Genomic DNA, 22,245 nt, shown 5'->3' with positions numbered 1-22,245 from the left:
GTGTGACCATCTCATCGAAAAGCTTAAGCTGAGAGAGCACACTTTGATGTCTTTACCACACTCTCTCACGTGCTGGCCAGATTCTTTCACTGGCAAGACACGTGGAAATTCTTTTTGATAATAGGTGGCGGCGAATCTAGAACCTTTGCCAGCTCTGGCACGATGTTGAAATGTGATTGTCCCATCAAAAAGCTTAAGCTATCATAGAGATCACACTGTTATTTATTTAGGTATCTTCAACAGAATCCACACAATATTAGCCAAGTGTGCATTTGTTTATGAAGATGCTTGGTTTTGGTTGCATTTTCAACTCCTTTAAGTGTGCATTGGTCCTTTAATATTGGTCATTGTCCTTTTCCTTGATCTTTACTATCTTCCATTGACAAGTTCAATTATCTTTTTTATGCCTTCATTAATTAATTCTGTTTTCCGCTGTATTATTTTACTTATAGATTTTGCTTTTCTGGAGGTGATTTTCTTTGTGGATGACCTGCTGCTGTTAATTTTATTAGTCCTGTAAAGACTAGCTTTTACTTGTTGGCTTTATTTAGTCGGAATTGTCAGTATTCTCTTGTATTACGGTTGGTGTCTAGCCTCAATTCTTCTATGACCTTCGTGTTTCTCTTTGTTGGATCCAGAATTGTCACCTCACTGATTCTTCCAAATTTTTGATTTTCTTGTCCTTTTTGGTTAGGTATACGTCGAGTTTCCTCATTATCTAATACCAATGCTGCCAAGGACACAATTGCAAGTTTATTGGCCTCCTTAATGGAGGTGGTGCGGACAACTGTTGCATGTGAATGTGTTTATGTTCGCGCAATGGTAATAAAAGCACTAATATGGATGCAAAGCCCTCACGAGTCCTTTGATGAATTAGAATCCATCATCGCATCAGAACTTACAGATCCAGCTTGGCCAGCACCATTAGTGAATGATATATTGCTAACACTTCATGCTCGTTTCAAGGTACGTAAGGCCGGGGAAAAGCATATTCTTTGGATTGTTGTCTAGTTTTCTGGTAAATGGGTTAGGTGATCATTCTCTATATATCATGTTTTTAAGTTGTGTTAGTCTGTAGTTCACTATGGAGCCTTGTATGTTCTAGTTTCTTCTTGTGGTATTAGATATGTCAACATTCTTAAAAGTTTCTGGTTGTACCACCCTTCTTTTCCATCATAATGTTATTCTTTTTCACCACCATGAGAAAAGATAAAGAGTAAAGACATCTTGATGTAAGAACTAGGATGATGCTTAAGCGAATATTTGTTCTACACTGGAGTTTCGTATATTGAGGTGTTCATTGTTCTTTTATGGAAGCGTGAGATCATTTTCTCGTATAATGTGTTCCTATGCTATTGTGGATGGTAGAGAGGTGTTGTTTTTTCCAGCCATTTGTTGAGAGAGGTTTAAGTTATTCGAGTTCTACTGTAGTTAAGTAGGCCTTTATGTAAGTTATTTTAGCATGAGGTTTTCTTATGCTTACCTTATCAAGATACATTTCTTTTGATCATAATCTCGGTATATATAAAAACGTCTTGGCATCTATGTCCATGCTACCAATAAAAGAAATGAAGGTATGGGTCAATGAAAGTTTAAGCTCATACCCTTCGGGGTGGCCCAGTGGTTTGGGCTTGGGACTTCCATGTTGGAGGTCTCAAGTTCGAAACCCCTTGCCAGCGAAAGCAAGGGGTTTGCCTTCTGGGTCGAACTCGTCGCACCGGGCTTGCCTAGTGCGGGTTACCTCTCCTATGTGGTTTGCGAGCTATTGCATAGGAGCGGAGGTTTTACCCTTTGCGCACCCAAAGGATAGTAGCTGCGGGTTTCCCTTGTCATAAAAAAAAAATGAAAGTTTAAGCTCATGCATTTTCCATGCTATAGTTAATAGACGTGTAAATATTCCGTATTTTTGGTATCTTTGTTAATTATCAGTCTCCAGAGCTCACATATCCTACTTTCTTTTTGCTGTGTGATTGTTAGGCTACTCCTGATATGGCAGTAACTCTTCTAGAGATCGCCAGAATTTTTGCCACCAAAGTTCCCGGAAAGATAGATGCAGATGTGCTACAACTACTATGGAAAGTAAGCTCACTGTCATAACAAAATGTAGAGTTGATTTGTTTTCTTAATTAACGCCTTTGTTCTTTTTTCCCCAAAGTCTCATTTATTTTTTGGCGATTGTTTTGTTGGTCATGGATATGCTTATAGTTTCTTTGTAGTTATTGCTTCCAATTAGATTATACTGCTAAGCATTAAATAGTATATAACTGATGGGTCAAAGTTGTATGTAGCAGATTGCTGTTACCCTAATTACCACATTGACTGAACAAGTATTGATAACATATGAATTCTAATATGAGTACGTTTATATGTGGTGCATCTACTTTCTTGTACAAAAATGATGTGTTAATTATATTTTCTATCACAACCTAAGTCCCGTATAGTGTCAATTATCTTGGTGACCTTAAATGGGACCTTCTCTGACACATTGAATTGATACATTTTTGAAAATTCTGCATCTATAAATACTTCTACTCGTGGTTTGATGAGTATTTTATCTGGTTGCACTTGTACCATCACATGCTAGGTTAAGTAGCGAGTGAGGGTGGATTTTTGTTTTTGGTTCCTCTAATATTTCCTTTTTTTAAACAATTAAACGCTCATATGTAGAATAGTGAAATTGCCAAAGGTCTAATTATCTGATATGCACACACTTTTGTACATCTTAGAATTTTTTCTAGGGAATGGGTATTGTCTCCTTATATGGTCATTGGTGGTCCCCCACCACACGATCTAGCTTTCGGGGCTAAGTTAGGTACAAGGTTCGTTTTGTTAGCATGGTATAAAATTCAGACCTGTCCCTATTCTTGGTTTGCTCAATGCCAGTTCCTCCTGTTGTGTTATCCATGGTCCAGATGTTTTAATCCCGGGTGTGTGAAGGGGTGTTGGAATTCCTACGATCAGTGTTTAAAAGAAAAATTCCCTAAAAGCGACAAGTTCCATGGGGAGTGATGTGAAAAGCAAGAAATGAAGTGTGTTTCTTTGAAGTGAAGTGCGCAATTTATGTAGAAATTAAAAATACCAGCCACATTTTAAATCAGTACTATAATACTCTTATTTTTTTTTTGGTGAACTGGGAAGTTTGTATTCTTCAGCATTAGGATATGCTTGGCCACCTTTAAAATTCATCACAAAGCTCAAGTGGCAAAAGGTGGAGGATTTGTGGCTTAGGTCGCAGGTTCAAGCCCCACACCATGCAAAGCGAAGCCCGGTATTTAAGTGGAGAAGGGTAGAGGGGCGGGCCCATTATCCACCGAGTTTAGAAGGCTGTGATTGGTCCAAAGGGCGGGTCACGGACGGATTTCTCGGTTATCAAAAAAAAATAAAAAAATAATTCATCACAAAAACTACAAATTTCCTATCATCTACAATTTGATCTACATCGTGATATATAGTTGTTTACACCAAAAAAAGTAAAGATGTTAAATAATTTCATTTACATTGTGAATGAAATTGAATCTATCTTCGAAACATCTTATTCCTTTCACTCCACACAGACCACTCTTAGAATAAGAATAAGAATTACAATCCTATTTAGAATAGGAATTACAATAGGAATAGGAATCCTATTTAGAAAAGGAGTTTAATATAGTGTCTATAAATAAGGTCTCAATGTAATAATATAGATACACAATTTCAATAATATTTTTCTCCTTTATTTTTCACATGGTATCAGAGCAATGGTGAGAAACCTTTACAGAAATTTCGGGGGACTGTCGAATTTTAATTTTGTCATCATCAGAGCTGTGAATTTTCCGGCAGATCTGACCACGCGCCGGCGCGTGAGGTCAATTCCGACAACTTTTCGGCAGCTTCTCTTTTCCCAGTTGGATCGACTCTCCTTTTTGAGGATACCCGTTCAATTGTTTCCTGATTCCGACCATTTTGTGGCAATCAGATCTGATTTTTTCAAGATTCCGGCAATTCCAGCCACTTTTCAGGCAATTTCAGGCTGTTTCCGGCCATTTTTTCAGCATATTTTTCTTCTAGTAGGTTCACCTCGTAATTCCGACCCTACACATAATTTGTTTTGTTTTCTCTTTGATTCCTGTCCAATTTCGGTGGCAGATCTTTTTTTTTTTGGGCCTGATTTTACTATATGTCTTTCGGGATTTGATATTCTGGCCCCAAAAGTGGAAATTGAAGCCCTATGATCACTTTAGAATCATTAATGGGAATCTCAAACTATTTAGCTTGGGCTTTCTCGGTTGAGTTGTGGTGCAAGGGTCAAGGTGTCCAAGACCATTTAACTACCAAGGCTTGTGTGGTAGATGAAAAGGCAAAGGCTAGTGAGGAACATGCAAAAGTTAAAGAACAATGGGAGAAGGTTGATGCTCAACTATGTAGTCTCCTATGGCGATCTATTGATTCCAAGTTGATGCCCTTGTTTCGCCCATTCCAGACATGCTATTCAGTTTGGGAAAAGGCTCATGCTTTATACAGTAATGACATATCTCGATAATATGCTGTGATATATTGCATGACCAACTTAAAGAAACAAGAATCCGATATGTCTACATACTTGGGACAAGTAAAGGCAGTCATGGAGGAATTTGAGATGTTGATGCCAGTCACTACGAATGTAGAAAAACAAGAGCACAGACATACGTTGTTTCTAGTTCTTACTCTTGCTGGACTTCTTCTTGACCATGATTTAGTACGTGATCAAATTTTAGCTAGTCCTCCCAGTCAAAAAGTCGTTTCATCATCCACCATTGACTCCTCTGTTCTCAGATCTCTAACCATAGACAAGCGAAGATATCAACCTATGGAGAATCGAAGAGGAGGTGGTTTTGGTAGATCTCGATCCAAGTGTAGTTATTGTCATAAGCTTGGACACACTTATGACATGTCATATTTTGCATGGTCCACCACCCAGTTATGATCCTACTACTATAAAGAGATATAATGAGTCTCTTAGGAATCGTGCAAGTAAGCAAACATCTACGCAAGTAAGCAAACATCTACACAAAACGCATCTGTTGCTTAGCTTGATCGACCACCCAATACTGCTCATATTGCTCAAGCAGATGAGTTCCTTCAGCATCGAGCAAGTAAGCAAACGTCTCCACCAGTAGCCTCAGTTACTCTGCCTAATGTTCATGTTGCGGGTAATACTTTTGTTTGTGTTTCACAGTCTAATACTCTTGGCTCATGGGTCATGGACTCTGGCACTTCAAATCATATTTTTGGTAACAAATCACTTTTGTCTGATATTGTTTATTCACGATCTCTTCGAGCTATTACTTTAGCCAATGGGATCCAAACAAAACCAAAAGGGGTTGGAAAAGCCAAACCCCTCTCTTCTGTCACTTTAAGGCCTTTACTATCTTACCTCTTCAAATTCCTTCACAACATGCTCCGTTACAGATCATCCAGCCCTAATTCACAAATATTTGGGACATCCAAGTCTATCTAAGCTGCAAAAGATGGTGCCTAGTTGGTCTAGTTTATCCACATTAGATTGTGAGTCGTGTCAACTTGGGAAACACATCCGTGCTACCTTTTCCCGTAATATTGAGGGTCATTCAGAGTCTCTTTTTTCATTAGAATATTTGGGTTACTAGTAGAGTCAGTTCACCCTTAGGTTTTCCTTATTTCATTAGTTTCATTGATTATTATTCAAGATGTACTTGGATTTTCTTAATGAAAGATCGTTCTGAGTTATTTTCTATATTCAAAAGTTTCTTTGCGGAAATACAAAATCAGTTTGGTGTTTGTATTTTTTACTTTTGGTAGTTGTTAGAATATGAATAGGTTTATACAATCCTATTAGAATAGGAATAGGTTTATACAATCCTATAAGAATAGGAATAGGTTTATACAATCCTATTAGAATAGGAATAGGAATAGGAATAGAAATAGAAATAGGAATACTAAATAGTATCCTACTTGGTAAAGGATTGTATTCTAGGGTCTATAAATAGGGTCTTAATGTAATAATGTAGACACAACAACAATTCAATAATATTCTTTTCCTATATTTCTCACAGTAGTGATAATGCCTCAAAATACTAATCCTCCAATTTTTAGGAATTTATGACTCACCAAATTATTCACCAAACATCTTGTCCTCACACTCCTCAGCAGAATGGTGTAGCAGAAAGGAAGAATAGGCATCTCATTGAGACTGCTCGCACTCTCCTCACTGAATCCTATGTTCCGTTGCGTTTTTGGGGTGATGCAGTCCTTGCATCTTGTTATTTGATTAATAGAATGCCCTCATCTTTTATTCAGAATCAGGTTCCACATTCCATACTATTTCCTCACTTGCCTCTTTACTCTATCCCCCCTCGTGTCTTTGGGATCACATGCTTTGTTCATAACTTATCCCCGGGTAAAGATAAATTATCTCCTCGTGCTCTCAAATGTGTCTTTCTTGGTTACTCTCGAGTTCAAAAAGAGTGTCATTGCTAATCACCTAATCTTCGTTGATACATGATGTTTGCCGATGTCACATTCTTTGAATCTCAACCTTACTATACATTTTCTAATGTCTTTGAGGTCTTACCTGTATCGACTTTTGAGGAATCTATAGTTACTTCTACAGCTCTAGTTGAAGTGCCACCACTCCTGACTTATCATCGTCGTCCGCGCCCAACACTAGTCCCAGATGATTCATATCATGCGTTGGATCCTGCTCCTACTGAGGACTTGCTTCCTTCTAGCCAACCGATTGCACTTCAAAAGGTATACGATCCACTAGAAATGCTAACTCACATTATACTTTCTTGAGTTATCATCATTTCTCATCACCCTATTATGCCTTTGTATCATCTTTGCCCTCTATTTCCATTCCTAAGACTATAGGTGAATCACTTTCTCATTTTGGATGGAGATAGGCTATGCTTGATGAGATGTCTGCTTTACATACAAGTGGTACTTGGGAACTTGTCTCCCTTCGTGCAAGAAAATTTACTGTTGGTTGTCTGTGGGTTTATGCAGTCAAAATTGGTCCAGACGGTCAGGTTGATTGGTTTAAGGCTCGCCTTGTTGCCAAAGGGTATACTTAGATATTTGAGCTCGATTATAGTGATACGTTCGCCCCTGTGGCTAAAATAGCATCTGTCCGTCTTTTTCATTCTATGGCTGCTGTTCGTCATTGGCCTCTTCATCAGTTAGACATTAAAAATGCTTTTCTACATGGTGATCTTGTGGAAGAAGTCTATATGGAGAACCCACCTGTTTTTTTTGCTTAGGGGAGTCTAGTAGCCTTGTATGTCGATTGCATAAGTCATTCTATGGTCTGAAACAGTCTCCTCGAGCTTGGTTCAAAAAGTTTAGCACAGTAATGCAGCAGTTTGGCATGACTCGTGGTGGAGCTGATCACTCTGTGTTTTATCGACATTTTGCACCAAATCGGTGTATTTATTTGGTTGTTTACGTTGTTGATATTGTTATAACTGGCAATGATCAAGATGGTATTACTAATTTGAAGCAACATCTCTTTAAGCATTTCCAGACTAAAGACCTTGGCAAACCTAAAGTATTTTCTAGGTATTGAGGTTGCTCTGTCTAAATCAAGTATTGTTATTTCTCAACGCAAGTATGCCTTAGACATTCTTGAAGAAACAAGAATGATGGGATGTAAACCCATCGACACCCCTATGGATCCGAATGTTAAACTCCTTTTGGGACAGGGGAGCCACTCAGTAATCCTGAAAGGTATAGGCGGCTGGTTGGAAAGTTGAATTATCTCACAGTGACTAGACCTAACATCTGTTTTTCTGGGAGTGTTGTAAGTTAGTTTATGACTTCCCCTTATGATAGTCATTGGGATGCAGTTGTTCGTATTTTGTGATATATAAAATCAGCTCCTGGTAAAGGACTACTCTTTGAGGATCAAGGCCATGAGCATATCACTGGATATGGATATACAGATGCTGATTGGGCAGAATCACCCTCTGATAGACGTTCGACATCTGGATACTGTGTTTTAGTAGGAGGTAATTTGGTGTTGTGGAAGAGTAAAACACAGAGCGTGGTTGCTTGATCTAGTGCAAAATCAGAATATCGAGCAATGACTACAACAACTTGTGAGCTAGTTTGGATCAAACAGTTGTTGAGAGAGCTAAAATTTGGCGAAGTCGGTCAGATGGAACTAGTGTGTGATAATCAAGCTGCCCTTCATATTGCATCAAATCTCGTGTTTCATGAAAGGACTAAGCACATTGAAATTGACTGTCACATTGTTAGAGAAAAGATACTCTCAGGAGATATCGTTACAAAATTTGTGAAGTCAAATGATCAGCTTGCATATATCTTAACCAAGTCCCTCATCGGTCCTTGTATTAATTACATCTTTGTATTAATTACATCTGTAACAAGCTGGGTACATATGATTTGTATGCACTAGCTTGAGGGGGAGTGTTAGAATAGGAATAAGAATTACAATCCTATTTAGAATAGGAATAGGAATTACAATAGGAATAGGAATCCTATTTAGAGAAGGAGTCTAATATAGTGTCTATAAATAAGGTCTCAATGTAATAATGTAGATACACAATTTCAATAATATTTTTCTCCTTTATTTCTCACAACCACCATATACATGATGGTATCAACTTCCACCATCTCTTTTGAGTCTTGCTTCCTCCTCTTCTGCTCCAACAAATTAATAGATCATATGAAGTGACTCGAAGTGGCTCTGGAGATTTGCATCTAGTGAGTTAGCACTTTGGAAAGTAATCTAGTTGAAGTTGAAATGTTAGATCATTGGACCACCAAATGGTCATTGATACTTATGAAATCAATCTTTGGAGGTCTATTAGAACCTGTGGCCAAAGCTTAGAGAGAATTGCAGCCTAAGAACAGAAGATGGTAGGAAGGTTCTTTTCTGGGAAGGTAATTGGTTAGAACAAGCTCCCCTAAGGGATGCCTTCAATGATATTTACATCCTAAACCAACAGCAAAAGGCCATTGTGGCTGAAGTTTGGTCAAATCAGGGATGAAATTTGAGCTTTAGAAGACCTTTTAATGACTGGGAAATTTTGAGGTTAGCTGAGTTCTACAGCAAATTGGAGCAAATCAAAGGAATTTCAACTTACCAAGATAGATTGGAGCGGCAGGGCCACAATCAAGGTAGATTCAGTGTGAAAGGGGCCTACAAAAAGTTAACCCTTATGATAATCAGATTGATGACTGGCCTTGGAAGCTTATATGGAAAGTCAGAATTCCTCATAAAGTTTCCTGTTTCACTTGGCTTTTGGCTAAACAAGCTGTGTTAAATCAAGAAAATCTCATGAAAAGGGGGATCCATCTAAGCCCTAGGTGTTTCTTTTGGGAAGAAAAGGCCAAGACAGTAACCCACCTATTTATGCACTGCAGGATTACCTTTCAACTATGGGAAATTTTCCTAAGTATGAAGGGTCTGAGCTGGGTGATGCCAAGGAAAATAGATCAGACCTTGAAGATCTGGAGCAGTTATGCTAACATTTCAGACCATTAGGATAGGTGGAAAATTATACCAGCTTGCATCTGGTGGGCTGCTTGGACAGAAAGAAACCTCAGGTGCCACCAGAACAAGAGCAACAACATCCAAAAGATGAAGATGAAGTGTTTAGTTTTGTTTCATTTTTAGTGTAAACAAGAGTATATGGAAGATCTAGAATCAATTATGGATGTCTTGAGATCTTTGTAAATTTTTGTTAAAAGGGTTGAAGATCTTCTGGATACTCCACCTCAATTGTAATTAGGAAACCTGTAACTTCTTGTAGCAGGTTTCTGATTTTTTGGAAATAATATACAAGTTGTTACCTTCTCAAAAAAAAAACAAAACTGAATAGATCAGCTGTTTGCTCTGGCATGGTCCAACTTTGACTGGTGATGTTGAGAAGAAGTTCCCAGTGCTGTATTGTGAACTTGCAATGTAGGAATAGGTGACTGTTTGTTTCCCCTGTTAGATTACATAGAAAACATCTTGGTACCAGTGTTCTTCCTTTCTTCTGAAGGACTTCTTGGGTTAGGCAGGTTTTTCTGATTACTAACCAAGTGAAACTTGCACTTCTGTAGGAGTTAAACTTCTTCAAATATTCTTCCATTGATATTGAGCACTTCCAGATTCCCCATGTCTCTCTCTCTTATAGGCATTGTTAACTGTGAACTTGCCCTCCTTGTTGTGTTTCCAGATAACCCTGTCTTTGCATTTGTGTCAAGGCTAGTACCCCCCAATTTTTCAGCAATGATGCCACTCTCTCTATTTCCCAATCATTCAAAAGTCTTCTAAAGAATAAGTTCCATCCTTGTGTAGACCAACAATCACCTACCTTGGCATCAGGATTGGTGCAAATGGAGAAGTCTTGAAATGATTCACTCAAAGGGGTCTGATCAATCCAACCTTCTCTTCAAAATTTGAAACTGTTGTCGCTTCCCACTTTGAGAATCAGATTTTCTTCCATAAAGCTCCATAATGCTCTGCTTGTTCTCCATACTGTCCATCCATATGGTGTTGTAACTTTCTCTGTGCACCTAGGATTCAACTCACCATATTTTGTTGTTATCACCTCCTTCCAGAGTGCCTTATCCTCACTGATATCCACAGCCATTTCATTAAGAAACCTCTGTTTTGAACTTTTAGATTTTTGATACCCAGGCCTCCTCTTTCCTTGTTCAGCATTACAATATTCCACTTCACCATATAGTAACCTTGCCTTCTTTCCCTCTTTGCCATAGATAGCTCCTTCTAATCCTGTCCAGTTTCTCGACAACTTTTGAAGGAATTGGGAATAAGGACATAACATAAGTGGGGAGGCAGTTCAGACTTCAGTACAGAGTTAATCTGAATCACTCTACCTCCCAATGAGAGGCATTATGCTTTCCACCTTGCTGGCTTCGTTTCTGTCTTTTCCAGAATCCCATCCCAAATCTCCAGTGCTTTGTGTTTGCTCCCTAAAGGCATGCCCAAATAAGTTGTTGGCAATCCTTCAATTTTACACCCCCAAATGTTTGCCAAACCTTGAATTTGGGGTACATCTTTAACAGGAATCAAGCTACTCTTCCCCCAATTAACCTTTAGGCCTGACACTGCTTCAAAGAGGTTCAAAATCAATCTGATAAACTTCAGCTGTTCAGCTTTTGGTTCACACATGATGATGGTGTCATCTGCATATAATAAGTGGATGATTTCTTCTCCCCTTCCCGACTCAATTTACAAGGACTGAAAATCTAACTGTGTTGATGCATACTTCTACCCATTTCAGCCAGTTGTTGCCAAATCCCATTTGTCTCAGAGTGTTCAACATATAGGACCAATTTACATGGTCTTGGATGTCCAACTTGCATAATCCACCTGCATGTCCACCTTTCAATCTTGGGTCTATGCATTCACTAGCTATTAATGCAACATCCATGATCTGCCCCCCTATAATGAAAGCCATCTGATTCTTGTTGACCAGTTTTCTTACCACCTTTTTCAGTCTCTCTGCCAATAACTTGGCTATGATTTTGTATACTCCTCCTATCAAATTGATTACTCTATAGTCCTTTTAACTCTAAGGCTCCAATTTTTTGGGGATCAAAGCTATGATTGCAATAAAAATAGTTTATTTCAGCATCCAATATAATAATGCTAATATTAATCCAATCCAATGCATAGTAATTGCTAATATTAATCCAAATCATCAAAGTGAAATTTAAAGAACCGACCACTTCTTGTTTTGATCATTTAGGCTTCATTGTTGAAGAATACGCTTATCTGAAGCGCATACTTTACCTATGAAGTGATAACAATCACTTCTCATCACTAAAGTGATGGTTTTAATGGCACTACCGGCATTGGTTGAGAAAATGTATTTTTATCACTTACCTCCTTGTGTGATGTTGGGCAATCCTCATCTCATGAGCTAGCTTTTGAGGATGAGTTATGCTTAAGGTCCATTTTTGTTAACATGGTATTCAACCTAAACTTTTGTAAGCCCATTTCACAAACCCTCTTTTCTCTACCTGCTGTATTGCCCTGGTTTTCTTTCGCTCAACTTAACCCATACAGCAACTCTAGGTCCTTCTCATATCTCATCCGTTGAACGAGTCACTAACTTTGTTCCAGGATTACTAGTTGCTACTCCACTCATTGTGCCTACTTATTCTCTCTCTCTGCTCCAGGCCCTCTTCAGCCTAATTCGCCCACTCTCTCCTTCTCCAAGTGCACCCTCCCTCAATCTGTTTAGCACAATATCTCGCTACATCAGGTCCACTCATCAATCTCCTAAAAAAAGACCAAATGTGCAAAAAAAACGGTTTTTAATCTGTAGATCAGCGTGTCCATGTGTGACTAGAAAGTAGAACCTGACCTTAGGTTTTCCATATTTGTGATCATCAATGTTAGGTTTCTCGTTTTGTGATCATCAATGTATTGGTATTCTTATGTGATTGTACTCCCGGGGATGCTATTTTCATCAGCCAGTGCAGTATAATTTGCAGAATTTTTCTTCCACTGAGTTGAATGGAGCTTTGACATTGTTTGCTAATGCACATCCTCTTTTCTCTCGCATGCTACATTTAACTTGTTCTTGTTAAAAATCATACTTTTCCCAATGTTGCCCATGTCATTTTTTCAAGTTTTGCAATTTGTGCTGGTTCATGTAGCAAACCTTCATGCTAATCTATTTTGTAATGTCATTGCTAGACCTGTCTAGTTGGAGCTGGTCCAGATGGAAAACACACTGCACTGGAAGCAGTTACTATAGTTCTGGATTTGCCTCCTCCGCAACCTGGCTCAATGTCTGGACTTACCTCAGTTGACAGTGTATCTGCTTCTGACCCAAAGTCTGCTCTGGCATTGCAGAGAATGGTCCAAGCAGCAGTAAGAATTTCACCTACGAATTAATTTGTTGATAGTTGAGTTACCAGAATCTAGCAACTATCTGTCATGACTGCATTTATTTTTCTGAATGGGTTATGACATACTTGAAGGTTTGGTTCCTTGGGGAAAATGCAAATTATGCTGCCTCTGAGTATGCTTGGGAGTCAGCAACCCCTCCGGGTACAGCATTGATGATGTTAGATGCAGATAAGATGGTTGCTGCTGCCAGTTCTCGTAATCCTACTCTGGCTGGTGCTCTGACTCGGCTCCAACGGTGTGCTTTCAATGGAAGCTGGGAGGTAGAAGTTTTAAGCCCTCAAAAAGTTCTTCTTGCTTGGCAAGCTTTGATATTCCATACATGATTTATGCTTTTGGTTATTGGTTACGAGTGCTTATTAGTTGTGAATATGAAGAGTATGAGAACTATATTTCTTCCTTCTTCCCAAATTTTTTATTGAGGGCTGACTTGATCAATTCTTTGTCTAACATTGATTATTTTGTTTTTAAAAATATGGAACTGTGGATTTGAAGAATACATGGAAAGTGATCACAAACAAAAAGAAATAATTGAACTAATCGTGATAAAAAACGTATTTTTCGAGTTTCTAGATTATAACCAAGTTAAATAAAATGGAACAGTGTGTTTACGTGTTGTTACTGCCCTCACAATATTCTCTTGATAATGGTAACATGTTATATCTGTCAGTGTCCAAAGCAGGGCTTGTATCTAATATTTACAAATACAAGCCCCTGTAATTCTTACAAGGAGTCAAAAAGGTTTGTCAGTGATTCTGCATCATTTGTAAATTGTTCTTTACACCAAAAATGAAAAGGAGAAATGTGTGTACTCTTGATTTTTTGGGTTGGGCTGCTCTTGCCTTCAAAACAACTGGTTTTCCTCCAAATTGTCCACCATAGGCAAAGCTAGAGCAATCTTCCACCATTCCTTGTGACATGTTCTTCTCCTTATACTGTTCCAGATGCATATCAGGCCAAAAGTGTCCATAGGCATCACCCAACTAGTTTCAACTTAATGCTACAAAAAGTTGCCAGAGTTGGCTAGTAATAACAGTGTAGAAATAAATGGTCATTGTTTTCAGCTTTCTGCTGGTATGAAAAGCATCTAAGACTGAGCTGAAAGCCTCTTCTCTGAAGAATTTCCTCTGTGGCAAGCTTTTCTTATAAGCAATGAAAGACAGACAACTTCGGATGGCACTTTGATCTTCCAAATCTGTTTCCAGCACAAGGAGGTGCTGGACTTCCCTGTAGATGATAGATAGTAGTATGCTGCTCTGACTGAATTCTGAGTTGCTTCTTCCTTTCCATTTAATCCCGTAAAGCCTTCTAGCATGATGGGGAATTCAGTGACTTTAGTAACATCCTAGTCATTAAGAAGCCTTCAGGAAGATACTTTCAACCCTAGGAGCTCCAAGATTCTTCTATAGTAGGATAAGTTGAGACAAATAAACCAGGGAACAGGTCTCCATGACCAAGCCAGTCATCATTCCATCTCCTCCCATTTCCCATCTTGAAACCTGTGTTTGCTACAAATTCCTCCCAAAGATTCCTAACGGATTCTCAATTGCCAACTCGATATGATGTTCTGACTGGTTTGGTGCTCCAGTGTCCCAATTGCCTCATCCCTGCAGCTGGTGACCTGTCTCCATAAAGCTTACTTCTCATTGTTGTATCTCCAAAGTCAGTTCATTAAGTGGCCCTCCCAATATTAAGAACTATTTTATTTATGATCAGTGTTTTGGACGGTGAAAGGCGACAAGGGTCTGCCTTGCCACAAGGCGAGGCGAGCGGCGAGCGCCTTTTTGAAGTGCGCTGCCAGTTAATACCAAAAAATTAAAATATTAAATTGCATAGATAAATAATTAAAATCTCAATAGCAATAACATATTAGCAAATATTTCAATTCAAAAACTGAAAAGAGATAGTACATACTAAAAGTCTAGAACTTGAAGAGAAAAAAACAAAACCAAAGTCAAAACAGAGAAAACAAAAACAGAGGCAGAAGTAACTTTGAAGTCTGAAGAAGAAGGAAAAAGAATTATGAAGAAGAAAAGAAGAAAAACATATCGGTTGGACTTTGGAGTCACTGAAAAAGTTTGGCTTGTCGCCAGAGAAGTCTAGTCGAGTCGACTGGTTGGAGTCGTAGTTGCAGTCTAAGTGCAACCGTGCAAATTTGGAAAGAAAATCCTAAATCACCTTTTAGCTTTTAAAATCCTTGTGAGACGATAAGAGTTTGAGAGAGAACTCAGTTTGATTATTCCCACAAGCTATTGGGGTTTAAATACCTAAGTATACATGTCCTAAAAGGAAAGGAAATCAATACCTAATCAGTACAAATCAAGCTTGAGAAAATCTAGGAGGAAATCAAGCTACCTACTATATTTACACATTCTATAGAATACTTCTAGGGTTCTAACATTTCCCCTCAAGCTGGTGCATACAAATTATATGCACCAAGCTTGTTACATGTATAACTTGTTTTGGGACCTGCTAGAGACTTGGTGATTATGTCTGCAAATTGATCTCTTGATGGCACGAACCTTGTGACTATGTCTCATGAAAGTACCTTTTCTCTAACAAAATGACAAACAATCTCTATGTATTTGGTCCTCTCGTGAAATACTGTATTCGATGCAAGTGAAGTGCAACTTGATTGTTACACACTAGTTCCATTCCTTTAGTATCTCCAAATTTCAACTCCTTTAGTAGTTTCTTGATCCATATGAGTTCACATGTTGCCACTGCCGTTGCCTGGTATTTTGCTTCTGCACTAGATCTAGCAACCACATTTTGTTTCTTACTTTTCCAAGATACCAAATTTTCCCCAACTAGAAAACAATATCCAAAAGTAGATTGTTTGGAGACGGTGACCCTGCCCAATCTGCATCTGAATATCCAACAATTTTCTCATATCCTTGGTCCTCGTAAAGAAGTCCTTTTCCTGGAGCAAATTTTATGTATTGAAGAATGCGAATAATTGCATTCCAACGACTATCACAAGGAGAATTCAAGAACTAACTTACGACACTAACTGGGAAGGTAATATCAGGTCGAGTCACTGTGAGATAATTCAACTTTCCTACCTGCCTTCTATATCTGCCTGGATCTCTAAGAGGCTCCCCCGGACCTGGTAGGAGCTTAACATTTGAATCCATTGGAGAATCAATAGGCCTATAATCTGTCATCCTTGGCTCTTCAAGAATATCAAGTGCATACTTCCTTTGTGAAATGACAATTCCTATTTTGGATTGAGCAACCTCAATGCCCAAGAAGTACCTCAATCCTATGTCTAAAAGTGCTAGAAAAGGTGATGTTTTAATTTGGTAATTCCCTCATCATCATTGCCTGTGATAACTATGTCATCAACATACACTACCAAATACATGCACAAACCTGAAGAAGAGTGACAATAGAACACAGACTGATCAACTTCACTTTGTACCATGCCAAACTTCCCAAACCATGCTTGAGGAGACTGCTTTAGGCTATAAAATGCTCGTCGTAGTTTGCACACCATGTTACTAGACTCCCCTTGAGCAACAAAACCAGGCGGTTGCTCCATATATACCTCATCTTCGAATCTCCATGAAGAAAGACATTTTTAATATCCAACTGGTAGAAAGGCTAATGACGAACCGCAACCATGGATAAAAAGAGACAGACTGAACATTGAAGAAATCTTGGCCATAGGAGAGAAAGTATCACCATAGTCAAAACCAAAAATCTGTGTATAACCCTTGGCCACTAGTCAAGCTTTTTAGGCAATCAATCTGTCCATCGGGGCCAACCTTCACTGTATATACCCAATGACAACTAATTGTAGATTTATCAAGCTCCCAAGTGCCACTAGAGTGTAAGGTAGACATCTGTTCAATTATAACTTGTTTCCAGCCTGGATGAGAAAGAGCTTTACATGTAGTCTTAGGAATAGTGATGATACAAAGGCAGAATGGGCCGGTGACAAATGATGATAGCTTAAACAAGTATAGATAGGATGAGGGTTTCGAGTAGAGCGATTACCTTTTCGGGTGGCGATGGAAGGACTCTGTGTAGACAAGTCCTCAACAGGCTGGCGGATGGCGTGAATCATCTGGGCGCAGACAACGATGATAGGTTAACAGTGGTAGAGGTGCAGAGGAGGAGGATGGAGTCATAGGAGATAGGATAAATTATGGCGAGATCCCCAAAGGATGGAACTGGTAGAATCTCGGAAATGAGGAAATGTCTAATTTTTCGGTAGATGAGGATGTAAAGTAGGTCTGAACTTCAAAAAAAGTAACATCAGCTGACATAAAGTATCACTGGAGGTTAGGTGAGAAGCATCGGTATCCCTTATGTACCCTTGAATAACCAAGAAAGACACATTTAAGAGTACGAGGAGTAAATTTGTCTTTTCCTTGAGTGAGTATGTGGAAAAAGCATGTGCTCCCAAAGACACGTGCTGGAAGAGAGAATAAGGTTGACTTGGGAAACAAAACAGAGTGCAGAACCTGATTATGAATAGCAGAGGGAGGCATATGATTAATCAAATAGCAAGAGGTGAGCACTGCGTCCCCCCAAAATTGCAATGGAACATTTGCTTGTATGAGAAGAGCGCGTGCAGTCTCAACAACATGCCTATTTTTCTCTATGCAATCCCATTGTGTCGTGCAGTGTATGGACAGGATGTCTGATGAAGAATTCCATGGGAAGACATAAATTGGTTAAATTGAGATGATAAATATTCACGTGGTTTATCACTAAGGCTTCAGTTGTGGATGACCTGTTTGCTCTGATACCATGTGAGAAGACGAGTTTAAGAGATAACTCAACTTGATTATTCCTACAAGCTATTGGGGTTTAAATAGCTAAGTATGTATGTCTTAAAAAGGAAAGGAAATCAATACCTAATCAATGCAAATTAATATCAAATCAAGCTAGAGTAAATCTAGGAGGGAATCAAGCTACCTACTATATTTACACATTTGCTATAGAATATTCTTAGGATTCTAGCAATCCTAAATTGGTTGCCTTTTAAAAAAGAAAAGAAAATACAAAAGGCGACGCCTTTCTCACCTCTCGCCTTTGTCTCCATTGTTGCCATGGCGTCACCTTTTGAAGATCGCCTCACCACAAAACTAAAAGGCGATGAGGGGTTGCCTCGCCTCTCGCCGTTGGCGACGAGGCGATCACCTTTCACAACACTATTTATGATATTATAAATTGTGAGTTGCTCGAGTGTCTGTCTCTTTGTCAAAGATGAAAATTATCTGCCTTTGTATTTTACACCATAGGTAGTGTTCAAGAGCAAATCCATCCTAAAATTGTGTCCAATCAACTTCTCTGTTTAATTTAGAAACTGGGAATTGCTTTGTTTATAAACTCATTTATGGTGAGTACTTTGAGTTTCCTTTCCTGTTGCTGAAGATGAAAAGTTAAGCTGCCTTTGTGTTTTACACTTTTGTTGGTGTTCTGGAGCAAATCCATCCCAAAATTGTGTCAAGTCTTTGCCTCCCCTGAAAAAGTGTATACAAATATATGAGTATAGTTTAGTTAGTTCTAGTTATCAATCCAACTATAAATGCTTCATATTATTCTCAATATACAACATTGAGTGTATTATATTAAAAAAATGTAATTATTGAGTGTTCCGTGGTTTCACTTCTTTCTACTGTCAAATTTCAGGTTCGTATAATTGCTTCCCAGGCTCTTACAAGTATTGCAATTCGATCTGGTGAGCCGTATAGGTTACAGATCTATGAATTTTTACATGCCTTAGTCCAGGGTGGTGTACAGTCTCAGTTCTCAGATATGCATATTAGCAATGGAGAGGACCAGGGAGCCAGTGGCACTGGCCTTGGATCTTTAATCAGTCCTATGTTGAAGGTCCTTGATGAAATGTATTCTGCGCAGGATGAATTGATAAAGTAAGTACACTATTCTGGCTCATTTCAACACTATTGGACCATTTGTGGTCCTCATTAACACATTGTTCTTGAATATGTAGAGATATGCGCAATCATGATAATGCAAAAAAAGAATGGACGGATGAGGAACTAAAGAAATTATATGAAACTCATGAGAGGCTCTTGGATCTCGTTTGTCTGTTCTGTTATGTTCCAAGATCAAAGTATCTTCCTTTAGGGCCAACAAGGTATGCTATTCTTAAATTTCCCTCAGCATTGTACTTTGTGTATTCAATGAATTTTCTTTAGTTTTATGCAAAAGCGAGAGAGTGCCAACATCAATTCACTTGTTAGGAGTGTATTAGGCAGTGTTATCAAAGGCAATAAGCGCAAAGAACTCTAAGGTCTGTTAGGGCTTTAAGCGCAAGATGCAATTCAAGCGTGGGCTTTAATGAAGAAAAGCACAATTGAAGAAAAAAAGAATACAAATATGTATGTTTAGCGTAAGAGCCCGTTTGGATTGACTTATTTTAGGTGTTTTTAAGCTAAAATAACCTTTAAGCAGTTTTGAAGTTATTGGGTAAAGTTAAAAAGTGCTTATAAGCACTTATTTTAAAGCCAAAATAACAAAAATAAGCCAAAAGCCAAACCAAACAGGCCCTAAGACTAATGATTATAAGCATGAATATTAAATATATGGTCAAACAAATTGAAACTTTCTTTGTGATAAAGTGAAATATCAATTTGTTACGTGCCGCCTCTTTGGGATTACCACTCAGTGGCAAGGGAAATATGTCTTAGGTCCTTGATGACGACACTACAACGCTCTCTAGGCGAGGTGAAACACCCAACATGTTTGGTGCCTCGCTTCAGGGCTTAAGCGCGCCTTTGACAACACTGGCTTTAGGAGGTGGAGACGTAGGTTGAATCATCTTATTTGTCATAGGATGGAATGTTAGTTCCATATACAGATGTAAAAATGAAATAAAATTTTAAATTGGTAAAAATTATAAAATTGTGAGGATATATGAAAATAGTGTTGAAAGCAAATGTAAGAATGTAAAGAATTAATTGCAATATCTGGGCATAATAAAGTGTTTATGCGAATTAAATTAAGCTAGCGTTTGACCATGGGTTCCCAAATATTTTTGGGAAATTAGATCTGGGTGAAGTTTGGATTTGGAAGTTTCAAAATGTGTTTCGCTATAGTTTTTGGAAACATATTTCACTTTTTTAAAAAACTAGAAACATGACTTGTACCCATAAGTTCTATAAACTATCAAAAGTACTGATAAGTTTTAAAAACTATCAAAAACTATAAGTTTGGCACAAAATTATCATTTTTTATAACAAATTAGATAATACATTATCCTAAATCATAACACGATTGACTCAACTGATTTTTTTTCCCTTTTTACGCTAAAAGTTGAAGGCTAAGACCTATTTTGATTTAAAAAACTACTAATAACACAATTACTAGCTGCTACAATTCATCAAATTACAATTAGTTATGAAGATCCATCAGTGAAATAAATAAATAATTACAACGGTAGTAACTAACTATTCTTAATATAATCTTTCCACATTCTATGAACAATCTCTTCATGGAGAGCATGCATTTCCATATCACATAACTGAAAAGGGTAGATTAGTTGGGGAACCATAAAGAGATGTCTTTTTTTTTTTTTTGTAAAATATATTAGTTTGGGCTAAGTTTTAATATTTAAAAAGGAATCAATAGCTATGTTTTGGCCAAAAAACAAGTTTTTAGTAGATTCTGGGATTTGATTTTCAAAATTTACAATAAAACTAGACAAATTCTATGGCCAAACAGATTTTGCCAAAAAAGTTCCCCAAAAAGTGCTTCCAAAATCTATGGCCAAACGGGTCCTAAGTAATGAATTCTAAATTCTAGACCCACACATATGTAGGTTGACAGGCAAATACCTACAATATTTAAACTCAAGAAAATGTGTTTACAAAATGAACCATTCAGGTCGTGAAGTATGCACAGATTGGATGACCACCTACTGAAGTGTGCGATTATTTTCCTCAAGGTACCTTTGTGGCCTCCAGAGCCAGCTTCACATCTGGGGATTCCCAATTTTACTTTGTTAAAAAGTATTTCATTACGGGAGAAGATAATGTAAAGAAATATATCTTTATTAGACAACTTTGGAGCAACCTTAGTTAGTGTACACAAGATGGGTGGCCCTTTATCGTAGTGTGGGACTCTTTTCCTCATGGTAGCCTGTAGCCTCAAAGCCTGCTTTGCATCCATGGCTTCCCAATTTTACCTTGTTAAAATGTACTTCGTTGTGGTGGAAGATAACGTAAAAGAAATATATCCTTATTAGAAACTTAGCTGCCTTATGTTCTCTGACGACCACTTCGGAGACTGTAGCACTCTTGTGAAAAATAAAGCTTCTCTTAGAACTTGCAAATGTTTGGGGATGCCACTCCACAATGGTAAGACTTGATTCCTTAAAACCACTTGATAGTTCATAGTCATTCACTTGATGGGAAATGGTACATCATATCAACTGACTCTTGGCTGAAGCAGTTGGCGAAGGTACATGGAAAATGAAGTCTTAATTATAAAAAATGAAATATTTATTTATAATCCTCAATTGGTGTTAAACCCCGCTTTTATTGCATTTCACCCAATTATTTTCCATTTTTGGTGTTGCATTGTCTTTGTCAAGATCTTCAACATTGTTGTTTTTCATCTTGTTAAGAAGTCCCACATCGGAAAAGGGATGGGCAGTTGGTCTCCTTATATTGACTTGGACAATCCTCACCCTATAAGCTGCTTTTAAGGTTGAGTTAGGTCCATGATCCATCTTTACCTAGTATCAGAGGTAGGTCCATCTCTGTTTGGACTCCCGGTCCATGCTCTAGTTCGGCCTGGGTGTGAAGGTGGGTGTAAGAGTGGGTAAAAGTCCCACATTGATTGGGGAATGGATTGGTGGTCTGCTTATATGGACTTGGGCAATCCTCCCTCATGAGCTAACTTTTGGGGGTTGAGTTGGGCCCATATGTCATATTTTCACACATTTTTTACGTGCTAATATGATGGTTATTGTGCTTAGACTCTTCAAAGTTTTTTACAATGTACTGAATAAAATTCTACATATCAAACAGCGCAAAGCTAATCGATGTCTATCGCACTCGGCATAATATAAGTGCGTCAACTGGACTCAGCGATCCGGCTGTAGCAACGGGTATCTCTGACCTTATGTATGAATCTACTAACACAAAAGCTGCTGAGGCTGAATCAATTGATGATGACCTTGTGAACTTCTGGGCTGCAAATCTTGGTGATGATAGCTTGAACAATGCACCTGCAATTAACAGGGTAAGTATTTGAGTGATGTATCGAACCTATAAACTGGTCCCTTCACCTTTCTGTTCTGGCTGTCAAATTTTACAGCTTAATGAATCAAACTAAAGAAACATGCTCACAACTTTTCAGTTCTCTATGTC

At 38.2% G+C, this 22,245-nt stretch overlaps 1 protein-coding gene across 2 annotated transcripts in view; it reads left to right on the top strand.

The window, feature by feature from the left end:
- LOC125869194 (uncharacterized) overlaps positions 1 to 22,245 on the top strand; it is a 78,373-nt gene that overhangs the window by 44,114 nt on the left and 12,014 nt on the right. For both annotated transcript variants that reach the window (XM_049549757.1, XM_049549758.1), the window contains 7 exons: positions 695 to 966; positions 1,978 to 2,079; positions 12,680 to 12,856; positions 12,967 to 13,155; positions 18,539 to 18,780; positions 18,861 to 19,007; positions 21,904 to 22,117. In XM_049549757.1, the coding sequence (XP_049405714.1) occupies positions 695 to 966; positions 1,978 to 2,079; positions 12,680 to 12,856; positions 12,967 to 13,155; positions 18,539 to 18,780; positions 18,861 to 19,007; positions 21,904 to 22,117 (1,343 nt within the window). The remainder of the gene's footprint in view (positions 1 to 694; positions 967 to 1,977; positions 2,080 to 12,679; positions 12,857 to 12,966; positions 13,156 to 18,538; positions 18,781 to 18,860; positions 19,008 to 21,903; positions 22,118 to 22,245) is intronic.

The sequence above is a fragment of the Solanum stenotomum genome, chromosome 6 (assembly GCF_019186545.1).
Source record: "Solanum stenotomum isolate F172 chromosome 6, ASM1918654v1, whole genome shotgun sequence".
Taxonomy (NCBI): Eukaryota; Viridiplantae; Streptophyta; class Magnoliopsida; order Solanales; family Solanaceae; genus Solanum; species Solanum stenotomum.
This window is presented reverse-complemented; position numbering and strand designations above follow the sequence as displayed.